General features: G+C 49.1%; 1 protein-coding gene and 1 long non-coding RNA gene across 4 annotated transcripts; one reads left to right on the top strand and one right to left on the bottom strand.

The window, feature by feature from the left end:
• Positions 1-10,683: 10,683 nt before the first annotated feature.
• PIF1 (PIF1 5'-to-3' DNA helicase) lies at positions 10,684-20,013 on the top strand. Of its 3 annotated transcripts, XM_010809294.4 has the most exons (13): positions 10,685-12,173; positions 12,908-13,484; positions 14,347-14,479; positions 14,565-14,690; positions 14,809-14,962; positions 15,054-15,168; positions 15,245-15,351; positions 16,467-16,606; positions 16,979-17,085; positions 17,994-18,081; positions 18,238-18,383; positions 18,991-19,182; positions 19,393-20,013. In XM_010809294.4, exons 1-13 carry the CDS (start codon positions 12,079-12,081, stop codon positions 19,450-19,452), a joined length of 2,040 nt encoding a protein of 679 aa, XP_010807596.1. In that variant the 5' UTR covers positions 10,685-12,078; the 3' UTR covers positions 19,453-20,013. The 3 variants fall into 3 exon arrangements, with proteins under 3 accessions (XP_005211755.2, XP_010807596.1, NP_001192981.1); XM_005211698.5 differs by having other exon boundaries at positions 10,684-12,173; positions 18,991-19,485; NM_001206052.1 differs by lacking the exon at positions 10,685-12,173 and having other exon boundaries at positions 12,927-13,484; positions 19,393-19,987.
• Positions 10,919-12,919, bottom strand: LOC132346299 (uncharacterized). Its single transcript, XR_009496089.1, has 2 exons — positions 12,528-12,919; positions 10,919-12,230 (listed from the first exon to the last, which is right to left on the bottom strand). It is a non-coding gene; the product is annotated as an uncharacterized lncRNA (long non-coding RNA).
• Positions 20,014-20,239: the final 226 nt, after the last annotated feature.

Genomic DNA, 20,239 nt, shown 5'->3' on the forward strand with positions numbered 1-20,239 from the left:
AAGGGAAGGAAGACGGGGGTCATACTTTTTCTTCACACCTGTGCCTGGGTTCCTTCATCTAAAGGGATAAAGAAAATCCAGCTTGGGGAAACAGAGACAGTCAGTGTACATGGCTGCTGCTGCTGCTGCTAAGTCGCTTCAGTCGTGTCTGACTTTGTGCGACCCCATAGACGGCAGCCCACCAGGCTCCCCCGTCCCTGGGATTCTCCAGGCAAGAACACTGGAGTGGGTTGCCATTACACCTCTTAAAGCCACCACATGGTATAAGTCCCTCAACCTGCAGAACTGTGCAGCTGGTGTACCCAATGCCTGAGGACTCAGAAGGTCCTGTATCTAGAAACTCAGGTTCCATTTGCCTGAGATCAGAGACCCTGGGGAATTCATGTGGTTGCACAGAAGCAATTCATGGTGGGGGTGGAGTGGGAGTGAGGTCAGTTCTGAAATTCAGTCATCTCTGTTGCTACTGAAAGTAAGTCACTGATCACCACTTTGGTCTCAGTTTTTCCCCATCCAGCCTATGCTGTCCCTCTAGTTGTTGCCTCCACACTACACACATTCTTTCAACACGAAGATTTTATTTGCCGTGATTATTTGTCAGGCCCCACACTAATGGCTGGAAGATAACAGAAGGACCAAGTGTCCTTGGCCTTTATCAGGAAAGAAAGGCATGTAAACAGAGAAAACTAAGTGTTAAATGTGAGGGAAAATGCACAGAGGAAGGGCACCAAAACTAAGACAGAATGGCATTCCAGGCAGAGGGAACAATGTGAGCAATGGTATGGAGGCAGGAAACAGGTGTGTGTGTGTGTGTGTGTGTGTGTGTGTGTGTGTGTGTAGGGAGACCAGGCTGGAGAAGAAGACAGAGCTCCATACAGTGAGGACCTTGAGGGTCATTTTAACCTCAGGGCAATGGGATGTCATTGAAAGTCTAGGGCCTTGGAAGGGATGGAGTCTGTTTTGCATGTGTGCCATTTGATCAACAAAGTTTACTGAGTGCCTCTGAAGCGGTATGTTTTCCAATACATCATCCTGGCATTTGTATGTTCACTCAGAAGAACTTAGGACACCTCCGGTATCTGCTCACTGTACTAAACTCTTCACATATATTTCATTTAATCCTCACAAAAGTAGGTTCCCATCCATGAAATAGACAGAATTTTTATCCTCATTTTACAGATCAAGAATTCAAAGCTTAGAGGCTTCTCCAGTGACTCAGTTCAGTTCAGCTCAGTCGTGTCCAGCTCTTTGCCACCCCATGGACTGCAGCACTCCAGGCTTCCCTGTCCATCATCAACTCCCAGAGCTTGCTCAAACTCATGTGCATTGAGTTGGTGATGCCATCTAACCATCTCATCCTCTATCGTCCCTTTCTCCTCCTGCCCTCAGTCTTTCCCAGCATCATGGTCTTTTCCAATGAGTCAGCTCCTCGCATCAGATGGTCAAAGTATTGGAGTTTCAGCTTCAGCATCAGTCCTTCCAATGAATATTCAGGACTGATTTCCTTTAGGATGGACTTGTTTGATCTCTTTGCAGCCCAAGGGACTCTCAAGAGTCTTCTCCCTGGTGGCTCAGTGGTAAAGAATTTGCCTGCCAATGCAGGAGACATGGGTTTGATCCCTGATCCAAGAAGATCCTACGTGCCAAAGAGCAACTAAGCCTGTGTGCCACAACTACTGAGCCTGTCTCTAGAGCCTGGGAACCACAACTACTGAGCCCATATGTGGCAACTACTGAAGCCTTGCGCCCTAGAGCCCGTGCTCTGCAACAAAAGAAGCCAGCACAATGAGAAGCCCTCACACTGGAACTGGATAGTAGCCCCTACCCACCACAACTAGAGACAAGCCCTCATAGCAACAAAGATTCATCTCAGACAAAAAAAAAAGAATCCAAAGCTTAGACCTGTATAAGATCACTTGACTGATAAGTCGTGGCCGGAGGATTCAAACCTCACCTGACTCCAGAGTCTGTGCTCTCTACTAAATTATGTCTTTTGGCAGCACTGTGTGATCAGGCTATTCAAAAGCCTAGGCCCTACATTGGAGAGGTATGAATCAGTAGGAGAGTAGACAAGTCCTAAGAAGGGGTACACCGTGTGTGCTAAGAGCTGGTTTCCAGAGGGCTGGAGTGACTAAGCTGTATTCTAGCAGGGTTAGATGGATGGGGGCAGAGGAGGAGTCGCAGGAATTTAGGAAGTGGGAATGTCTCACAAAGAGAACTTGTAGAACACCCTGACTTGTTAGGGGACTGTAGGCAGGTGTCTGTGGTCATTTGTGTGTGATGGTGGTGGGGAGTTCAGAAAGATGCCACCAAGAAGGCAACAGGAGCTAGAGTACTGAGTGCCTTGAATACTGACCTGAGAGACTAGAAAATTTTCCTGCAAGTAGCTGGGGGCTGCTGAAACACTGAAACAGGATCTGACATGGATTTTCATATTAATACCTTATTTTTGGAACTGTTGTGTGTGGGTGGGATGAATGGAGAGAGTAGCATGGAAACATATACACTGCCATGTGTGAAATAGATAGCCAGTGGGAATTTGCTGTGTGACTCAGGGAACTCAAACAGGGCTCTGTGACAACCTAGAAGCAGTGGGAAGGGAGGTGTTAGGAGGGAGGTTCAAGAGGGAGAGGACATATATAAACCTATGGCTGATTCATGTTGATGTATGTCAGAGACCAACACAACACTGAAAGCAATTATCCTTCAATTAAAAATAATTTTTTTAAAAAACAAAAAAAATGGAGAACTAGTATGTGAAGAATGGTGACAGGGCAAGAGAGACATGGAGACCCACTGGGTCAGAGATTGTCACAGAAATCCAGGTTGGAGTCAATGGAGCTGGAAACAGGCCAGTGGTTTATAAGGATGGTAGAAGCAGATTCAAGAGATAGTAGAGATAGAGGGTCAGGACTTGGAGAGAATGGCTTCATTATTCATTGATAAATATCCATTCAATAATATCTGTTGAGAGGTTACCATGTCTCGGGCACTGTTCTAAACACAGGGCACAAAGCCATAATGTGACAAGGGTGATCTCTGCCCTCTTAAAGCCGGAAGAGAGTGATAATAGGCAAATAAACAAATGACCATGATAACAACACAATGTGGAATGTTTTCTAAGGGAAATAAACAGGTAATAAAATAGTAATTTTAGATATGGTGTGAGTGGTGGTGGGGGAAATCTTTCCACAGAGTGGAAATTTCAGCTGAGACATGAAAGATGAGAAAGAGAAAGTCCCAAAAAGAGGCAAAGGGGAGAGGGGGGCGGTATTTCATACAAAAGAAACAGCAAACGCAAAGACTCTGGCATGGGGTCGTCAAGGAACACAAAGGGGACAAGTGTGACAGAAGCACAGTGAGTAAAGAAGAAGGTGGTAGGACTTCCCTGGTGGTCCAGTGGTTGAGAATCCGCCTGCCAAAGCAGGGGACAGGGGTTCGATCCCTGGTCTGGAAAGATCGAATATGCCAAGGAACAACTAAGCCCATGCACTACAGCTACTGAGCCTGTTCTCTACAGCCTGCGAGCCACGACTACTGAGTCCACTCACCACAAGCAACTGAAGCCTGTGCGCCTAGAGCCCTTGCTGCACAAGATAAGCCCTGCCATGAGAAGCCCATCCACTGCAACTAGAGAGTAGCTCCTGCTCATGGCAACTAGAGAAAAGCCCGTGAGCAGCAATGAAGACCCAGCACAGTCAATAAATTAAATCAATAAATCTTTAAATAGAAGAAGAAAGTGGAAGATTTGAGGTCACAGTAGAAGAAAGGGAGAGAGTTGGCCTCAGGCTATGGTAAGGAGGACTAGCCTAGGAAGGCATTGAAAGCCTTTAACTGGAGCAGTAGCAACATCTGATTTACGTGTTTGAAAAGATCCCACCTGCTGCTGTTTGGAGAAAGGATTGTAGGGGGGACAGAGCAGAATCCAGGAATCCAGAGAGATTATGAGTCAACTGCTCTAATCCAGGGAGCTTCCCAGGTGGTACTGGTGGTAAAGAATCTGCCTGCCAATGCATGAGACTCGGGTTTGACCCCTGGGTTAGGAAGATCCCCTGGAGGAGGGCATGGCAACCCACTCCAGTATCCTTGCCTGGAGAATCCCATGGACAGAGGAGCCTGGTGAGCTGCAGTCCATGAGGTTGCAGCGTCAGACACAACTGAATCGATTTAGCACGCACGCATCCTGTAATCCAGGGGAGATCTGACAGGCTGCTAACTCTAGGTTGTGGTGTGGGGATGGAGGGAAATGAATAGATTCAAAGTACATTTTGATAACCTATAATAGAAAAAAACCTGAAAAAGGATATCATATATATATATATATATCACTTTGCTATGCTTGAAACAACATTTTAAATCAACTATACTTCAAATTTTTCTTTATTCATTCAACTAATGAAGGACATTTAGGTTGCTTCTATGTCTCAGCTATTGTAAAAAGTGCTGCTATGAACATTGGGGTGTATATATCTTCTGGGGATTTGTTGTTGTTGTTGTTTCATGTATCTTTTTGAATCAGAGTTTTCTCCTGATATATGCCCAGGAGTGGGATTGTTTAGATCATACGGTAACTCTATTTTTAGTGTTTTTTTATTTTTATTTTTTAAAATACATTTCAGTGATACTTTAAAAATTTTTTTATTTATTTATCTTATTTCTGGCTGCACTGAGTCTTCATTGCTGTGCTTGGGCTTTCTCTACTTGCACTAATCAAGGGCTGGGCTACTCTCTAGTTGCAGTGTATGGGCTTCTCATTGAGGTGGCCTCTCTTTTTGCAGGGCACGGTCTCTAGTGCATGTAGGCTTCAGCAACTGTGGTTTATGGGCTCTAGAGCACAGGCTCAGTAGTTGCGGTTCATGGGCCCAGTTGCCCCACAGCATGTGGGTTCCAGGGATGGAACTCGTGTCCCCTGTGTTGCACAGCAGATTGCTAACCACTGTATAGAGAACCTCCGTACAGCTTCCATTTTCCATAGTGATTTTGATAAGGACAGAGTAAAAGGATAAAGTAGGTGATTAAATAGTTAATTCCACCAGGGGATTGTAGGTAGAAAAAATATAGGAGACCCCTGGAAGTTAATGATTACTAAAGTGAGCAGGTTTGCTTAGCCACAAACCAAGCAGCCTTGCTTAGCAACAAAATTATGCAACAAAAGCATGAGACATGCCCCAAATAATAAAACAATGGTGGCATGAGACACATACTGCCCAGTGAACTCAATAAGTTAATGATCCCTAGGACATGTTCTCTGGACATGTAAAGCATGACCATATAGGGACAAGAAAATTCCCCTGCCCACCCTAGAGGAGAAGCTAATGATGGAATCATGACGTCTACTCAAGAGTGACAAAGAAGTTCTTCTCCTCCTCCCTACTTTTCCTTTGATTGTAAAACTGTAGGCCAGTAAGTTCTCAGCAGCATGCCCTCGTCCGCCTGCTTGTAAGCCTGACAAGCATCCTATTGTAATAAATCACTTCTTATCTATCACTCTGCCTCTCAATGAAATCTTTTCTGCACTGAGACATAAAGGGCTATGGTACTGGCAGCTCTTTGGAGCCCACCCCCATACACACAAACGACCCCAAACAGTTTCAGCTGTAACAATTTACATTCCCCCCAACTGTGTACATTCTCCACACCCTGTCCAGCATTTGTTGTTTGTGGATTTTTTAATGATGGCCATTCTGACTGGTTCGATACCTCATTGTAGTTTTGATTTGTATTTATCTGATAATTAGTGATGTTGAACATCTTTTCATATACCAATTGGCCAGCTGTATGTCATCTTTGGAGAAACGTGTATTTAGATCTTCCTCCCAGTTTTTGATAGGGTTGTTTCGGGGGTTTTGTCATTAAGTTGTAAGAGCTGTTTGTATATTTGGAAAGTTAGCCTTTGTCAGTAGCATCATTTGCAAATATTTTCTCCCAGTACGTAGATTTCATTTCCATTTTGTTTATATCAACTATACCTCAATTTTAAAAAACAAAACAAACATTTTGGAGGTGGAAACAATATTTTTCAATGGTTAGCTGGATGTTGTAGGTGAAGCAGGGATCAAGAATATGGTGTGGTTTTCAACTCGAGCTAAAAATGGAGGTGCCATTTATAGAGATGAAGACAAGAGAAAAACAAGTTTATATGGTATTGGAAAATGAAAGCTGCTCAGTCATGTCCGACTCTTTGTGACCCCATGGACTGTACAGTCCATGGAATTCTCCAGGCCAGAATACTGGAATGAATAGCCTTTCCATTCTCCAGGGGATCTTCCCAACCCAGGCATCGAACCCAGGTCTCCCGCATTGCAGGGGAATTCTTTACCAGCTGAGGTATCACGGAGGAGGAGATTAAAATCTGTTTTGGAGAGAGTGAGTTTAACATGCCATTTAGGCATCTGTGTGGAGATAGCATCAGGAGGACAAATGAATATGGTCTGGAGATCAGAGGAGAAGGGCAGGCGGGGGTCATAATATTGAGAATCAACATGTAGCTAATAATCCGTGGGATTGGATAAAACAGGAGGGGGAAAAAAAAAGTTCTCCTACATTGAGAGGGCTGCCTGAGGAAAAGGGATCAGCAAAGGAGAATGACATCAAGCCGCCAGTATGTAGGAAAAATGAGGGAATGTGTGTTGTAGAACTTGAGAGTATTTTAATAAGGAAGAATCAGAATCACCTGTACCGGAGGTTCAATAAAATGAGTGTCAGCTGCCCCAAAGAAGCAGCAGTGCGAGGTGAACTCGTGCTCCGTAAGCTGGAAGACCACGAAACACCCTTTCAAGCTCCTCTGCAAGACTGTGTAAGCCTAGGACTGTAAAGGTGGAGAGAGCACGGCGAGAAAGGATCATAAAGGGGAAGGGCTGGCTCTTTTATATACCAAAAGAGAAAACGCCTAACAGTGCAATTAGTAAACCACCCCGTTCTGTGTTGATGTCATTATTTGTGAGTCAGAGACTGGACTGAGACCGCCAAGTGGGAGAAAGCAGATAAGATGAACAGAGAGAGTGCTGGAGAAGGAAATGTCATAATGAAGAAAATCCATTCCTCCAGACAGCTTGCGTTAAAACCAGGCTTTGGGTTAGGCGAGGAGACCAGGGAGCAATGTTGCGCTTCACTTGGAACTGACCCCGCGGCGGCAGCAGTGAGCAGAAGACCTGCGGATGCAAAAGCTGCACAAAGCCGATAGGGAGGAAGTCGGGTCACAGATGTGAGCAATTCCTCTGCCTCCGCCTCCCTCCTTCATCAGCCAATCAAGATCCAGCTGAAGACCCGTGGCGCTGGGGCGGGGAGGAGGGCGGAGCCTGAGGACCGTTAATCCGTCGCCAAGCGGTGTCCAGCTTTCCTCTGTCCAAGGACTCACTGTTAACCTGGTGGGCAGACAACCACTTTGGGAAAAGCTCTTGCAGTTTCATATAAAACTAAATATAAACTCCAAGACTCAGCAATTTTTCACCTAGGTATTTTTCCAACAGAAAATAAAGCATAAATACCACAAAATCCAGATATCCATCAACAGGAAAATGGATAAACTGTAGTATATCCATAAAATGCAACACAACTCAGCACTAAAAAGGATCAAACTACTGATACAGTCAGCAACATGGATGAATCTCAAAATCATGATGAGTGAAACGCCAATACACACAAGAATACATATTGTATAATCTGTGCATTTCACTATATGTAAAGTTTGCATTAAAAAGTTAAGCATAAACTCTAGCTAATTCTATGCATGTTGAAGTGTTTAGATGTGAAATATACTGTTGTCTGCAACTTTGAACTGCATCACAAAAGATGGATTGATGAATGTGGGGATGGATAGATGTGTTAAATACTTCCCTGATGGCTCAGCCAGTAAGGAATCTGCCTGCAATGCGAGAGACCTTGGTTCTATCCCTGGGTTGCAAAGATCCCCTGGAAAAGGGAATGGCAACCCACTCCAGTATTCTTACCTGGAGAATTCCATGGACAGAGGAGCCTGGCAACCTATAGTCCATGGGGTCGCAAAGAGTCAGGCACGACGGAGCGACTAACACACAAAACAAATACAGCAAAATATTAATTGTAGAATCTTGATGGTAAGTATAGGGTGTTCACTGGAAAAGGCTTTCAATCTTTCTGTACATGTTGGAATATATTTTCAGAATAAAATATTTGGGGTGTCAGGGGCTGAGAACAGAGGAATGGGAGTTATTGTCTCAGTTCAGTTCAGTTGCTCAGTCCTGTCCAACTCTTGGCGACCCCAAGAACTGCAGCATGCCAGGCCTCCCTGTCTATCACCAACTCCCGGAGTCCACCCAAACCCATGTCCATTGAGTCGGTGATGCCATCCAACCATCTTATCTTCTGTCATCCCCTTCTCCTCTTACCCTCAATCTTTTCCAGCATCAGGGTCTTTTCAAATGAGTCAGCTGTTTGCATCAGGTGGTCAAAGTACTAGAGTTTCAGCTTCAACATCAGTCCTTCCATGAACACCCAGGACTGATCTCCTTTAGGATGGACTGGTTGGATCTCCTTGCAGTCCAAGGGACTCTCAAGAGTCTTCTCCAACACCACAGTTCAAAACCATCAATTCTTTGGCGCTCAGCTTTATAGTCCAGCTCTCACATCCATACATGACTACTGGGAAAACCATAGCCTTGATTAGACAGACCTTTGTTGACAAAGTAATGTCTCTGCTTTTGAATATGCTTAGATGGACCTTTGTTGACAAAGTAATGTCTCTGCTTTTGAGTATGCTCAGACGGACCTTTGTTTACAAAGTAATGTCTCTGCTTTTGAATATGCTTAGACGAACCTTTGTTTACAAAGTAATGTCTCTGCTTTTGAATATGCTATCTAGGTTGGTCATAACTTTCCTTCCAAGGAGTAAGTGTCTTTTAATTTCATGGCTGCAGTCACCATCTGCAGTGATTTTGGAGCCCCCCAAAATAAAGTCTGCCGCTGTTTCCACTGTTTCCCCATCTATTTGCCATGAAGTGATGGGACCAGATGCCATGATCTTAGTTTTCTGAATGTTGAGCTTTAAGCCAACTTTTTCACTCTCCTCTTTCACTTTCATCAAGAGGCTGTTTAGTTCTTCTTCACTTTCTGCCATAAGGGTGGTGTCATCTGCATATCTGAGGTTATTGATATTTCTCCTGGCAATCTTGATTCCGGCTTGTGCTTCATCCAGCCCAGCATTTCTCATGATGTACTCTGCATATAAGTTAAATAAGCAGGGTGACAATATACAGCCTTGACGTACTTCTTTTCCTATTCGGAACCAGTCTGTTGTTCCATGTCCAGTTCTAACTGTTGCTTCCTGACCTGCATACAGGTTTCTCAAGAGGCAGGTCAGGTGGTCTGGTATTCCCATCTCTTTCAGAATTTTCCGCAATTTATTGTGATCCACACAGTCAAAGGCTTTGGCATAGTCAATAAAGCAGAAATAGATGTTTTTTTGGAACTCTCTTGCTTTTTCAATGATCCAGCGGATGTTGGCAATTTGATCTCTGGTTCCTCTGCCTTTTCTAAATCCAGCTTGAACATCTGGAAGTTCACAGTTCATGTATTGCTGAAGCCTGACTTGGAGAATTTTAAGCATCACTTTACTAGCGTGTGAGATGAGTGCAATTGTGCAGTAGTTTGAGCATTCTTTGGCATTGCCTTTCTTTGGGATTGGAATGAAAACGGACCTTTTCCAGTCCTGTGGCCACTGCTGAGTTTTCCAAATTTGCTGGCATATTGAGTGCAGCGCTTTCACAGCATCATCTTTCAGGATTTGAAATAGCTCAACTGGAATTCCATCACCTCCACTAGCTTTGTTCGTAGTGATGCTTCCTAAGGTCCACTTGACTTCACATTCCAGGATATCTGGTCTAATGGGTACAAAGTTTCTGTTTCAGAATAATGAAACTTTTCTGGAAATAGTGGTGATGGTTATACAATATCTGAATGCAGTCAATGGTAATGAATTGTATACTGAAAAATAGTATGGTGAGTTTTATATTACGTATATTTTACAATTAAAAAAAAATTTTTGAGGGAATTCCCTTGCAGTCCAGTGGTTATGACTCGGGGCTTTCACTGCAAGAGGCTGGTTTAGATCCCTGGTTGGTGAACTAAAATCCCGCAAGCTGCATGGTGAGTCCAGAAGAAAAAAATACTGGGGGAAAATACGTATGGAAGTCTCCATGCTTTCTCTAGAACCAGTCTGGGATACTACACAGAGAGAAGGGAGAAGGGAGCAGGCTGTGTGAGTGTGCTGGGCCTACTTTGAGCACAGGGTAGTGGGCAGAGAGAACATAGGCTTTGGAAATAGACACAGACTTACATTCATAACCCCAGCTTTCATTTTCTAGCTCGTGATTGTATTTGTTTCTTATTGTTATAGCTACTGTAACAAATTACCACAAATTTGGTGGCTTAAAACAAGACAAACTTATTATCTTGCAGTTCTGGAGGCCTAAAATGTGTCTCATTGGACTAAAATCAAGAGCTGTGTTCCTTCTGGTGAATCTAGAGGGGAACCCACTTCCTCTAGCCTTTTCTAGCTTCAAGAAACCTGTATCCCATATGGCTTGGTTCATGGCCCTTTCTTCCATTTTCTAGGCTAGCAGTAACATCTTCAAATCAGCCTTTCTCTCTTTTTCTTTCACACACACACAAAGACACACATGTCCACTTATTCATCACATCTCCTCTCTCTAGCCTCCCTTATAAGAATCCTAATTGAGCCCACCCAGACAACCCAGGGTAGTCTCCCTATGTCAAGATCCTTAATTTATCACATCTGCAAAGTCCCTTTTGCTATGTAAAGTAACATACAAAAGGAATCTGGGGATTAGGATGTAGACATATTTGAGGGGGTATCATTATTCTGCTTACAACAGTGATACTAATTTTTTTTCTGTGCCACTAGTAGTCATGTGTCAAAACAACATTTAAGAGGAAAAATACTTTTCATTTTTATTTTTTCCTAACAGTTTTATTGAGATACAATTCACATACCATACAATTTAAAGCAAATAATTTTATGGTTTTTAGTATAGTCATAGTTATGCAATCATCACATTTTCATCTTTCTCCATTTTTAAATATAAGGAAACAAAGGCTTGAGACATTAAGGAAACTTGCTTAGAGACATTAAGGAAACATCAAACCTGCAGGTCTGGCATAACAAATTGCCTTTCAGGAGCTGAGATTCCAGTTCAGGCCTGGACTCCCTTCACCAGGTTAGACCAGCCTCTGTCTCTCTTTCTCTCTCTCTCTGGGAGCAGAGTAGTGTAGTAGTTAAACTAACAGGCTTAGACTTGGCTTCCAGGGTTTGTTTTGCTATCTATAAGCTATGTGACACCTGGAGCCTTGGTTTCCTAATTTGAAAAATGTGGGCAATTGAATAAATGAGCGAGCTGACTCACCTGTAAGATGCCTTCTAGCTAGTCATTCCAAGATTTAATGAGGGGAAAGAAAATTAAAAACAAATTCCCTATGCATTCAGTGCAATGAGAGGGATACGCATTCCTGAAGACAGAGGCTCGCTCACTTCACTTGTACTCTCTGAGCACTTGGTCACAGGTCTCAGTTCTTCACTGATGCGTCTCAGACGGATGGGACAGACAAATGAGTAAAATGACACAAAGACCGATAAGCGTGGAAGGAACTGGGGGTGGGGGCAGCGGGAGCAGCAGGTCTCGGTCAGGGGGCAAGGGCTGGGGGGCGGTCTGCCCAGAAATGGACAAAGGTCCCGTGAGTGTAAACAGAGATGGGAGGCAGCTCTTACCCAAGGCCAAGTTCAGCCGCTGTGTGAGGGCTAGAGGGGAGGAAGTCTGTGTTGGAGGCAAGGTCTTGAAAATAAATCTTCAGAGACGCGATTGGTGACACTAATCCACGCGCGGCCCAGCTGCAGTCTCCGTCCCCTCCCACTACATCCACTCGTCCGCGCGACTTGGTATGCTCCGCCACCACAATAAGCCTCCTTCCTCTGGCGTGCTATTGGTACAGCCCAAGCTCTGAGGGTAGAAAGGCACAGAAAGACACGCCCCTTGTCACGTCCGCTTTCTCTGATTGGCTAGAAAATTTAAAGCTCCTGCAGGTGATAGGATGATTCTCTACTCCCAGAATTTGAAAGTTTCCAGTGTGCTACTACTGCCTGCAGGCCGACTTGTCTCAACTGGTTCGTCCGAGTGCTGGCACGAGTGAGTGTCCACCTGATCCCAGACGTGGGAGGCAGAATGTTCTTCTTCAAGGGGTCCCTGCCAGGAGGGTGCATACGAATGAATCAGACGGCACGTGGACTGGTTCCCGGAAGCCAGGGTCCCTCCGCTATTTCCGTAGCCAAATAATTTCACTTCCACCCCACCTTAGAGATGGGAAGCACCAGAGCTTCCGAATCCCACGATCCCTGACTCCTACCAGCCGTTGTGGTCTCTTTCAGCCTGTTTTCCACTTCTGTACATGGGAAATAGTGACACTAGCTTGGCTGCATATAAACCAGTGAACGTAGCTGGGAGAGGGAAGGCGCTGATAACATACATCTCAGTCCTGCTTACCTCCACAAGTGAGTCTCCTCCTTCCTTGCAGAGAGGACTCAAGATTCCCGTGCCCGCCCTGGGTCTCTTAGAAGCAAGCTTCTTTTCTGTTCAGGGGCTCCCTTCTTCTGTGGCTCTTGTCGGACAGCAGAGGTTCCCAATCCTTGGTGCGCTTGACGTTGCCCATCCGCAGCTCTGGAAATTATTGTGTGGGAGAGAAATGTCTAGGAGAATTTCCTGTTTGCCCCCAGGGTGCTTTTACAGTCTCCGTGACCTCTTTGTGTTACCAGTGACAGCCCTGGGACCCTTTGTGGCTTTGACTGGGCTCCCTGTCCAGACTTCTGTACCACCTATGATGTCCCCTGAGTCCCTGTGACGCCTGTGCTCCGGTCTTTTTGCAGACCTGCAGAGGCGGCGGCGATGCTTTCGGGCACCCAGGCAGCGGCCGCAGAATGCGAGGACGGAGAACTGCGGTGCCGTGTGGCCGTGGAGGAGCTGAGCCCCGGTGGGCAGCCGCGAAGGCGCCAGTCCCTACGCACCGCGGAGCTAAGCCTGGGTCGTAACGAGCGCCGCGAGTTGATGCTGAGGCTGCAGGCGCCCGGGCCCGCTGGGCGGCCACGCTGCTTCCCCGTGCGCGCCGCGCGCCTCTTCACCCGCTTCGCTGCAGCCGGGCGCAGCACTCTGCGGTTCCCCGCCGACAGCACTCCCCGGGCCAGCGCCGTCCAGCTGCTGCTCTCCGATTGCCCCCCGGACCGCCTGCGCCGCTTCCTGCACACGCTGCGCCTCAAGCTGGCGGCGGCCCCGGGTCCCGGGCCGGCCTCCGCCCGCACGCAGCTGCTTGGCCCGCGGCCCCGCGACTTCATCAGCATCAGCCCCGTGCAGCCCGAGGAGTTGCGGCGTGCGGCGGCCACCCGGGTCACGGATACCACGCCGGTGAAGCGGCCCACGGAACCTCGGGCGGGAGCCAAGCCCCGCACCGTGAGGACATCGGAGAACGGGGGTCGCCTTGGGGAGTGGGAGATGGAAGAGACTGAGGAAGCCCAAGTTTAGGGGGAAGATGGTGGTGGTATTTGAGATGGCTGCTGATTACTTCAGAGGAGATATTCATCAGGCTTCTGAGACTAACGGAAATAAGGGAATTGTGCTTGTGTTTCTCATAGTGCAATCCTTGAGATTGAGAATAGGGAAAATGCGCTTAGGTCACGTTAAAAGAGAAAGCAGAGAAGGTGCTTCAGAAATGTAGGAATGAGGTCCTCCTTGAGGAGGAGAGGAGGTTTTGGAGAGAATAAAGTGATCAGCTGTGTTAGGGGCAGCCCACAGGTCCAATCAGATGCGGGGGAGGTGTTGGGGGACAAAGTCTGGTGGATGTGACAGTGTTCACAAACTGGAAAAGATGGATCACAAACCACAGGGGTTTGAGACTAAGCTGGAGAGAAGATGGAGATGGGGCAAAAAGGGGCCCTGGCTCAGCAGGGTTTGGCTTAGGAGATTTTAGGTCAAAGAGACAGATTGTGACAGGAAAAGTTGCGAGAACAAAGGATGGGTTGGAGGACCAGGAGAGTTAGGGAACCCAGGAGAGGATGCTGAGGAGAATCTAGACCTGCAGACAGGGGACTTTAGGGGTGATACCCAGAGTCAGTGGAGATCCAGCTTTGATCCCTTCCTCAGGGAGAGACCTGGACTCTCCAGTTGAGCCAAGATCTCCAGTTGAGCCAAGGCTGCCCAAGGGCTCCAAGGAGAGAAGCCAGCAGAGACACAAAGGGCTACCTACCAGACCAAGAAGGGAGGGGGTGATGCCGAGGAGATGTGGGGAGGTCCTGAGACAGCCCTCTCCCCCCAGGAAGTCACAAGGTGGCCCCTGCCTGTGAAGAGGCTGAGATTGCCCCCCACCAAACCAGAGCTTTCCAAGGAACAGGCTGCTGTCCTGAGGGCTGTCCTGAAAGGCCAGAGCATTTTCTTCACTGGAAGTGCAGGTAGTGGTGGGGCAGAGTGGGTGTGGGGAGAACAGGGGTGTGCTGGGATGCAGGAGAAGTGGTGCTGACTTTGCCCTCTGCCCAGGGACGGGGAAGTCTTACCTGCTGAAGCGTATCCTGGGCTCACTGCCTCCCACGGGCACTGTGGCCACTGCCAGCACTGGGGTGGCAGCCTGCCACATCGGGGGTACTACCCTCCATGCCTTTGCAGGTAAGTGAGAGCTCCTGGGATTTAAACTGGGAGCAAGCCAGGCTGGTGGGAAGGGAGGGGAGGTCAGGGTTGAGACAGTGCTGGGATCTCAGCCCAGGCTGAATAGTGTCCCTCACAGGTATTGGCTCAGGCCAGGCTCCCCTGGCCCAGTGTGTGGCCCTGGCCCAGCGGCCCGGTGTGCGGCAGGGTTGGCTGAACTGCCAGCGGCTAGTCATTGATGAGATCTCCATGGTGGAAGCGGACCTGTTTGACAAGCTGGAGGCCGTGGCCAGGTCAGTATGTGCAGTGAGGACTGGGTTCTGGTGGTCTTCTGGGTGGAACCCAACCACCCCAGCCCCTAGAGCACCCTGTGCTCCTCTCCAGAGCTGTCCGGCAGCAGAATAAGCCATTCGGAGGGATCCAGCTCATCATCTGTGGGGACTTCCTGCAGCTGCCACCTGTAACCAAGGGATCCCAGCTCCCGCAGTTCTGCTTCCAGGTACCACTTGCCCTCTGGCCCTAACCCCCATGGGGGTCTGCTCTGCTCCCTGACCCCCCCACCTTGCTCCCACCAGGCCAAGAGCTGGAGGAGGTGTGTCCCAGTGACCCTGGAACTGACTGAGGTGTGGAGGCAAACAGACAAGACCTTCATCTCTCTGCTGCAAGCTGTGCGGCTGGGCAGGTGGGGCCTGGTGAAGAGAGAAGGGGCCACTGGATGAGGATCCAAGCATGGATCAGAGAGGAGCACAGGGACCCAGAGAAGGGGGAGAAGTGCTTCATGACCCCATACGAGACGGTCACTCTGTGAGCATCAGCCAGCACGGGGCCTGGCACAGAGTACATTTCAGGCAGATAGAGACACTCCCATTTTATAGATGCAGAAACTAGGGTTCAAAAGAGATGAAGTGACTTGCCCAGAGTCATGGCTAATAAGTGGCCGAGCTGGAATTGCACTCGGGTCTTATGCTGAAACCCAAGTTCCTTCTACTCTTAGAGTCCATGGGGTCAACTGGTGTGGGAGGAGAGGTTGCAGATGTGATCCTACCCTAGCAAGGACATAAGGTTGAGATGCTACAACTGCTCTAACACGGGAGTGGAAAGGAGGCCAAGGGGGGCAGAAGAAATGAGCCAGAGCTGGGCCTTGAGACCCAAGTCAAACTGGGGATGGGTGGTGGTGAGGGGCTTTCCAGGAGGCAGGTAGGAAAGTGCGTGGCACACACCAGCAGTGCAGGGACAAGACGAAGGCTGAGTGGCAGAGCAGTCAGAGATGGTCCCAACTTCTGCCCCCTCCTCCCACTTGAGTTGCTGGAGCACCCAGTCTTCCCCAGGAGGAAGGCTTGAAATGGGGAAAATAGAAACATAGGCTAGATTTTTTTTTCCTGTAAGGCAGCAGGCAAGGGACTAGAAAATTGTAGCCTGGAGGGTGATCTGATGATAGGGTGCCAGTATTACAGGGCATCAGCCTCAACCTCAGAGCCTCGTCTGCATCTCTAACTCTCTGGCCCGTGCTCACTCATCAGATCCAACTTCCTCAGGAGGGCAACTAGTTCCAATCAGAGGACAGACATAGGGAAGGGTGCCTGCCCCTGATCACAGTCATGCACCGTTGCTCCATGTCTGGGGTCCAAGTGAGGAAGAAACAAGTTGGCCAGCCTGGGAACCAGCAAATCTTGCCCTGGTGCCCCGTCCAGTCCCCAGGCCTGGTCCATGGCCTGACACGTGGGCTACATGTGGGCCACATGCTCCACTTACCCTGGTGTTCAGCTCAGCTCTGCCCTGATAACCTGGCCTCCGCAGGTGCTCAGATGAAGTCACCCGCCAGCTCCGGGCCACAGCTGCCCACAAGGTGGGGCGAGATGGGATTGTGGCCACAAGGCTCTGCACCCACCAGGATGACGTGGCCCTTACCAATGAGAGGCAGCTGCAGGAACTACCAGGTAAGCTGAGAGCTGGAGCTAGGCCAGACCAGCTAGAAAAGGCCATCAGGCAGACATCTCCCCCCTCTCCGCCCCCACTCCAGGTAGCCTGGACCCTTGGTGTCATTTGAATATCTTGGTCCCTAGCCTTTACGGCCAAAAAGTCCCCTACATCTGCGGATGTAATTGTGACTTTGAGAGGTGTGACCTTTTCTGGGTCAAAGTGACTCAGCCAGTAAACACTGAGACTTGAACAGGCCTCTGACTTCAGAGCCCCAGCTAGGCCTGAGGTGTCCTCACTGCCTCCCCCAGGCCCTGGGCTAATGTGCGGTTTTTTGGAAATTGAGTCACAAGTCAGTGACTTGTGGTCTGTCTGCCCGACTCTTTCCCCAGGCGAAGTACACAGCTTTGAGGCCATGGACAGTGACCCTGAGCAAGCCCGGACCCTGGATGCCCAGTGTCCTGTTAGCCAGCTCCTTCAGCTAAAGCTGGGGGCCCAGGTGAGTGGGAAGTGGGTCCTCCCAGACCCCTGCCCTTCTGTACAGGCTGCTCCATGGCCAGAAGACCCACCTGTGGCCACAATAAACTCTTTCCCTCCTGTTCCCGCCCACCTTCCTGTCTTCTATTTTCCACTGCTGCCCTCTTCTCCCACTTGGCGCTCCAAGCAGTGTTGCTTTAGACAGATCACTCTCCTTTGCTGGAGCTGGGTTTCCTCATCTCTAAATTCAGAGAAGGGGACTTCCTTGGTGGTCCAATAGTTAAGAATTTGCCTTTCAATGCAGGGGATGAGGGTTCCATCTCTGGTCGGGATACTAAGATTGCACATGCAACGGGGCAACTAAACCTGAGCGCGGCGACTAGAGAGCACCAGTCACAGCTGCTGAGCCCACCTGCTCTAGAGCTCATGCTCCACACCATGCACTGCAACAAAGACCCAGCTCAGCCAAAAATATCAATAAATAAATGCAGAGTAAAATACCTATTGCACACAATTGTCTTCTGTAGTGCACCCTATATTGAGTCTCTCCTTCCTTCCATGAGAGTGAGGGTAGCCAAATGGGGGCCTTTCCTTAGGTTTCAAAGGACCCCAGGGGAAATTTCAGGCACAGTGGTTGGAAGAAGGCTATTGCTCAAGACTGCGGTTCATAAACAACCTGTAATAGACATGGTCATTGTCAAAGCCCTGTCACCTTATTATTCTTTATCCCCTCCTTCTAAGGCAAACTGAGCAAATGCCATTCTCCTTTGACACAAGGGGGAAACCTAGGGAAATAAAGCAGCTTGCTCCAGGGATCCGTGGACTCAGTGCCTCTCCATGACAACCCCCAGCCTCACAGCAATGCCTGGAGCTGAGACCAGGCGTAGGGATGCCCGGCTCTCTATGCTTCCCGTTTCCCTTCCCTCACAGGTGATGCTGGTGAAGAACTTGGCAGTGTCTCGGGGCTTGGTGAATGGTGCCCGAGGGGTGGTAGTCGGGTTCGAGGCCGAGGGGAGAGGTAAGTGGTGGGGAAGCAGTCCCACTGCTCGGGTTCGCAGCAGGGCCCCAGGGTTAGCGTATGGAGGAAAAGGCTACCATGGAAAGGTGAGGACAGGTCTCACCTTGGAGTCCTGACGTGGGAATGAAAGGTGAGACTTCTCCGCACCTCCCTCAGGGCTGCCCCAGGTACGGTTCCTGTGTGGAGTCACCGAGGTCATCCGTGCTGACCGCTGGACGGTGCAGACCACTGGAGGCCAGCTCCTCAGCCGGCAGCAGCTGCCCTTGCAGCTGGCCTGGGCCATTTCCATTCACAAGAGCCAGGTGAGTGCAGGGGGTGGCAGCAGGGCAGGGTGGAGGGGGCAGGACACGCCTGGGCACGTTGAAGGGTGGGGGTCTTAAAGGCCTTGGGAGTGATGGAAGGTTCCAGACCAGCTGTAGAAAAACCTTTCTTTAGTACATTTCCCATCCTGCCTCTTTCCTGGACACATATATTTCCCTTCTTTCCTCTCCTGCCATTTTCTGAGCCACTATTGGATATGTTAATTTTAACATGTTATGACCACTCTGTGAGGTATAGTTGTAAGAATCACTTCTGTTTTACAGAAGAGGAAACCAAAGTCAGAGAGGTTAAGTGACTCGTCCAGGGTCATACATGTAGTGCCAGGCAGAGCAAGACTCGTTTCCATGCCTGTCTGACCCAGACCTGAGCTCTTTCCTTTCACCCTTATCCCTCTGCTCTTATCTTGGATCCATATTTCCTGGACACCCCCTTACTCAGACACCAGTCATCCTGTCTCTCTGGCTCAGACGCTATGAATGGGGTGAGGAGATCAGGGGCCATAGCTGGGCTGGTGGTGGTGGGGTCAGCTTCTTGGGCACAAGTGAATACAGGCTGAGGTGGCTCCAGCCCTGTCTCTCCCTGCCCCAGGGCATGTCCCTGGATTGTGTGGAGATGTCTCTGGGCCGTGTGTTTGCCAGCGGCCAGGCCTACGTGGCCCTTTCCCGGGCCCGCAGCCTGCAGGGCCTCCGTGTGTTGGACTTTGACCCCATGGTGGTTCGCTGTGACCCCCGCGTGCTGAGCTTCTATGCTACCCTGTGGCGGGACAGGGCCCTCAGCCTGGTAAGAGGGAGTCACCCAATGGTGGGCAGAATGTGGCCGTGGGTAGCCTGGGAGCTAAGAGGAAGGGAAGGCCAAAAACACTAGGGTGGGGGTGGCATAGCCTCCTCTGGCTCCATTGGAGGCGAGGGCAGGACGGAGATGCTGGCTCCCCAGCTGTGACTCTAGGGGATGGTACAAGCCCATGAGTGGGTTTCTCTGGCTCTGATATAGGAGTCCCCAGATGATGAGGAAGGAACCTCAGACCAGGAGAACGTGGACCCGAACCTTTGATCTGCGAAGAGAAGACAAAGGGTGGTGTCGTCCCTCCTCTTGCTCCCTAGGGAACCAGGCCCTGGGGGATCCCAGGGGGAGGATGGTCAGTGTCCCTTTCCTCCTTTGTCGGGGGCTCTCAGCCTCCAGCCGGCTTTCCATCCATTTGCCCTGTGCCTCAGTTTCTCCCCTTGTCCTGGGCGAGCTGCCTCCAGGGTCAGGAGTTGGCATGGGGCCTGTGGTGGTATCTGGTGATATAGGACAGAGCTCTCTGCGAGCGGCCGGCCACAGGGCCACACAGAGAGGAGAGGCAGCAGGTGCTCCAAGAGGAGGAACAGGCTGTAGGGGTCCTAGCAGGGGACTCAGCTCTGAAGCAGAGAAGGGAACCTGGGGGGAGTCTTCATAGCCAGATCCAGTCCTGCACAAGTCAGGACAAACACCGTCCTGAGCCTAACTTGAGAACACGCGCTGCAAAAATGTGCATCTATATCTTAAGCTGCTCTTTTGGGAAGGGCATTGTTTGTGGGAGTATGGATATTCTCAGACTGTATTTATTTAGGACAAATAAACTGGTAAACTGTGTGAAGATTTTGTTGAGTCTTCTGTTCCCTTTGAAAACCCCTAGTGAATTCCCTGGTGGTCTAGTGTTAAGACTGTGCTTCCACTACGGGGGCGTAGATTCGATTCCTGATCGGGAAACTAGGATCCTGCATGCTGACTGGCATAGCCAAAAAATAAATACATAAAGAACCCCTGCCTGGGACGCTGGCTAACCCTTTCCAGGGAGGCTACCCCTGCCCTGCCTGTT

The sequence above is a fragment of the Bos taurus genome, chromosome 10 (assembly GCF_002263795.3).
Source record: "Bos taurus isolate L1 Dominette 01449 registration number 42190680 breed Hereford chromosome 10, ARS-UCD2.0, whole genome shotgun sequence".
Taxonomy (NCBI): Eukaryota; Metazoa; Chordata; class Mammalia; order Artiodactyla; family Bovidae; genus Bos; species Bos taurus.

What these genes read in the sequence shown, in the direction of transcription:
- PIF1 (XM_005211698.5), top strand. Translation starts at nt 12,079, where the DNA reads ATGATTCTCTACTCCCAGAATTTGAAAGTTTCCAGTGTGCTACTACTG. An exon ending in AAGCTGGAGGCCGTGGCCAG is followed by an intron (nt 14,963 to 15,053) that starts GTCAGTATGTGC and finishes GCTCCTCTCCAG; the next exon opens with AGCTGTCCGGCAGCAGAATA. An exon ending in AGCTAAAGCTGGGGGCCCAG is followed by an intron (nt 17,086 to 17,993) that starts GTGAGTGGGAAG and finishes CTTCCCTCACAG; the next exon opens with GTGATGCTGGTGAAGAACTT.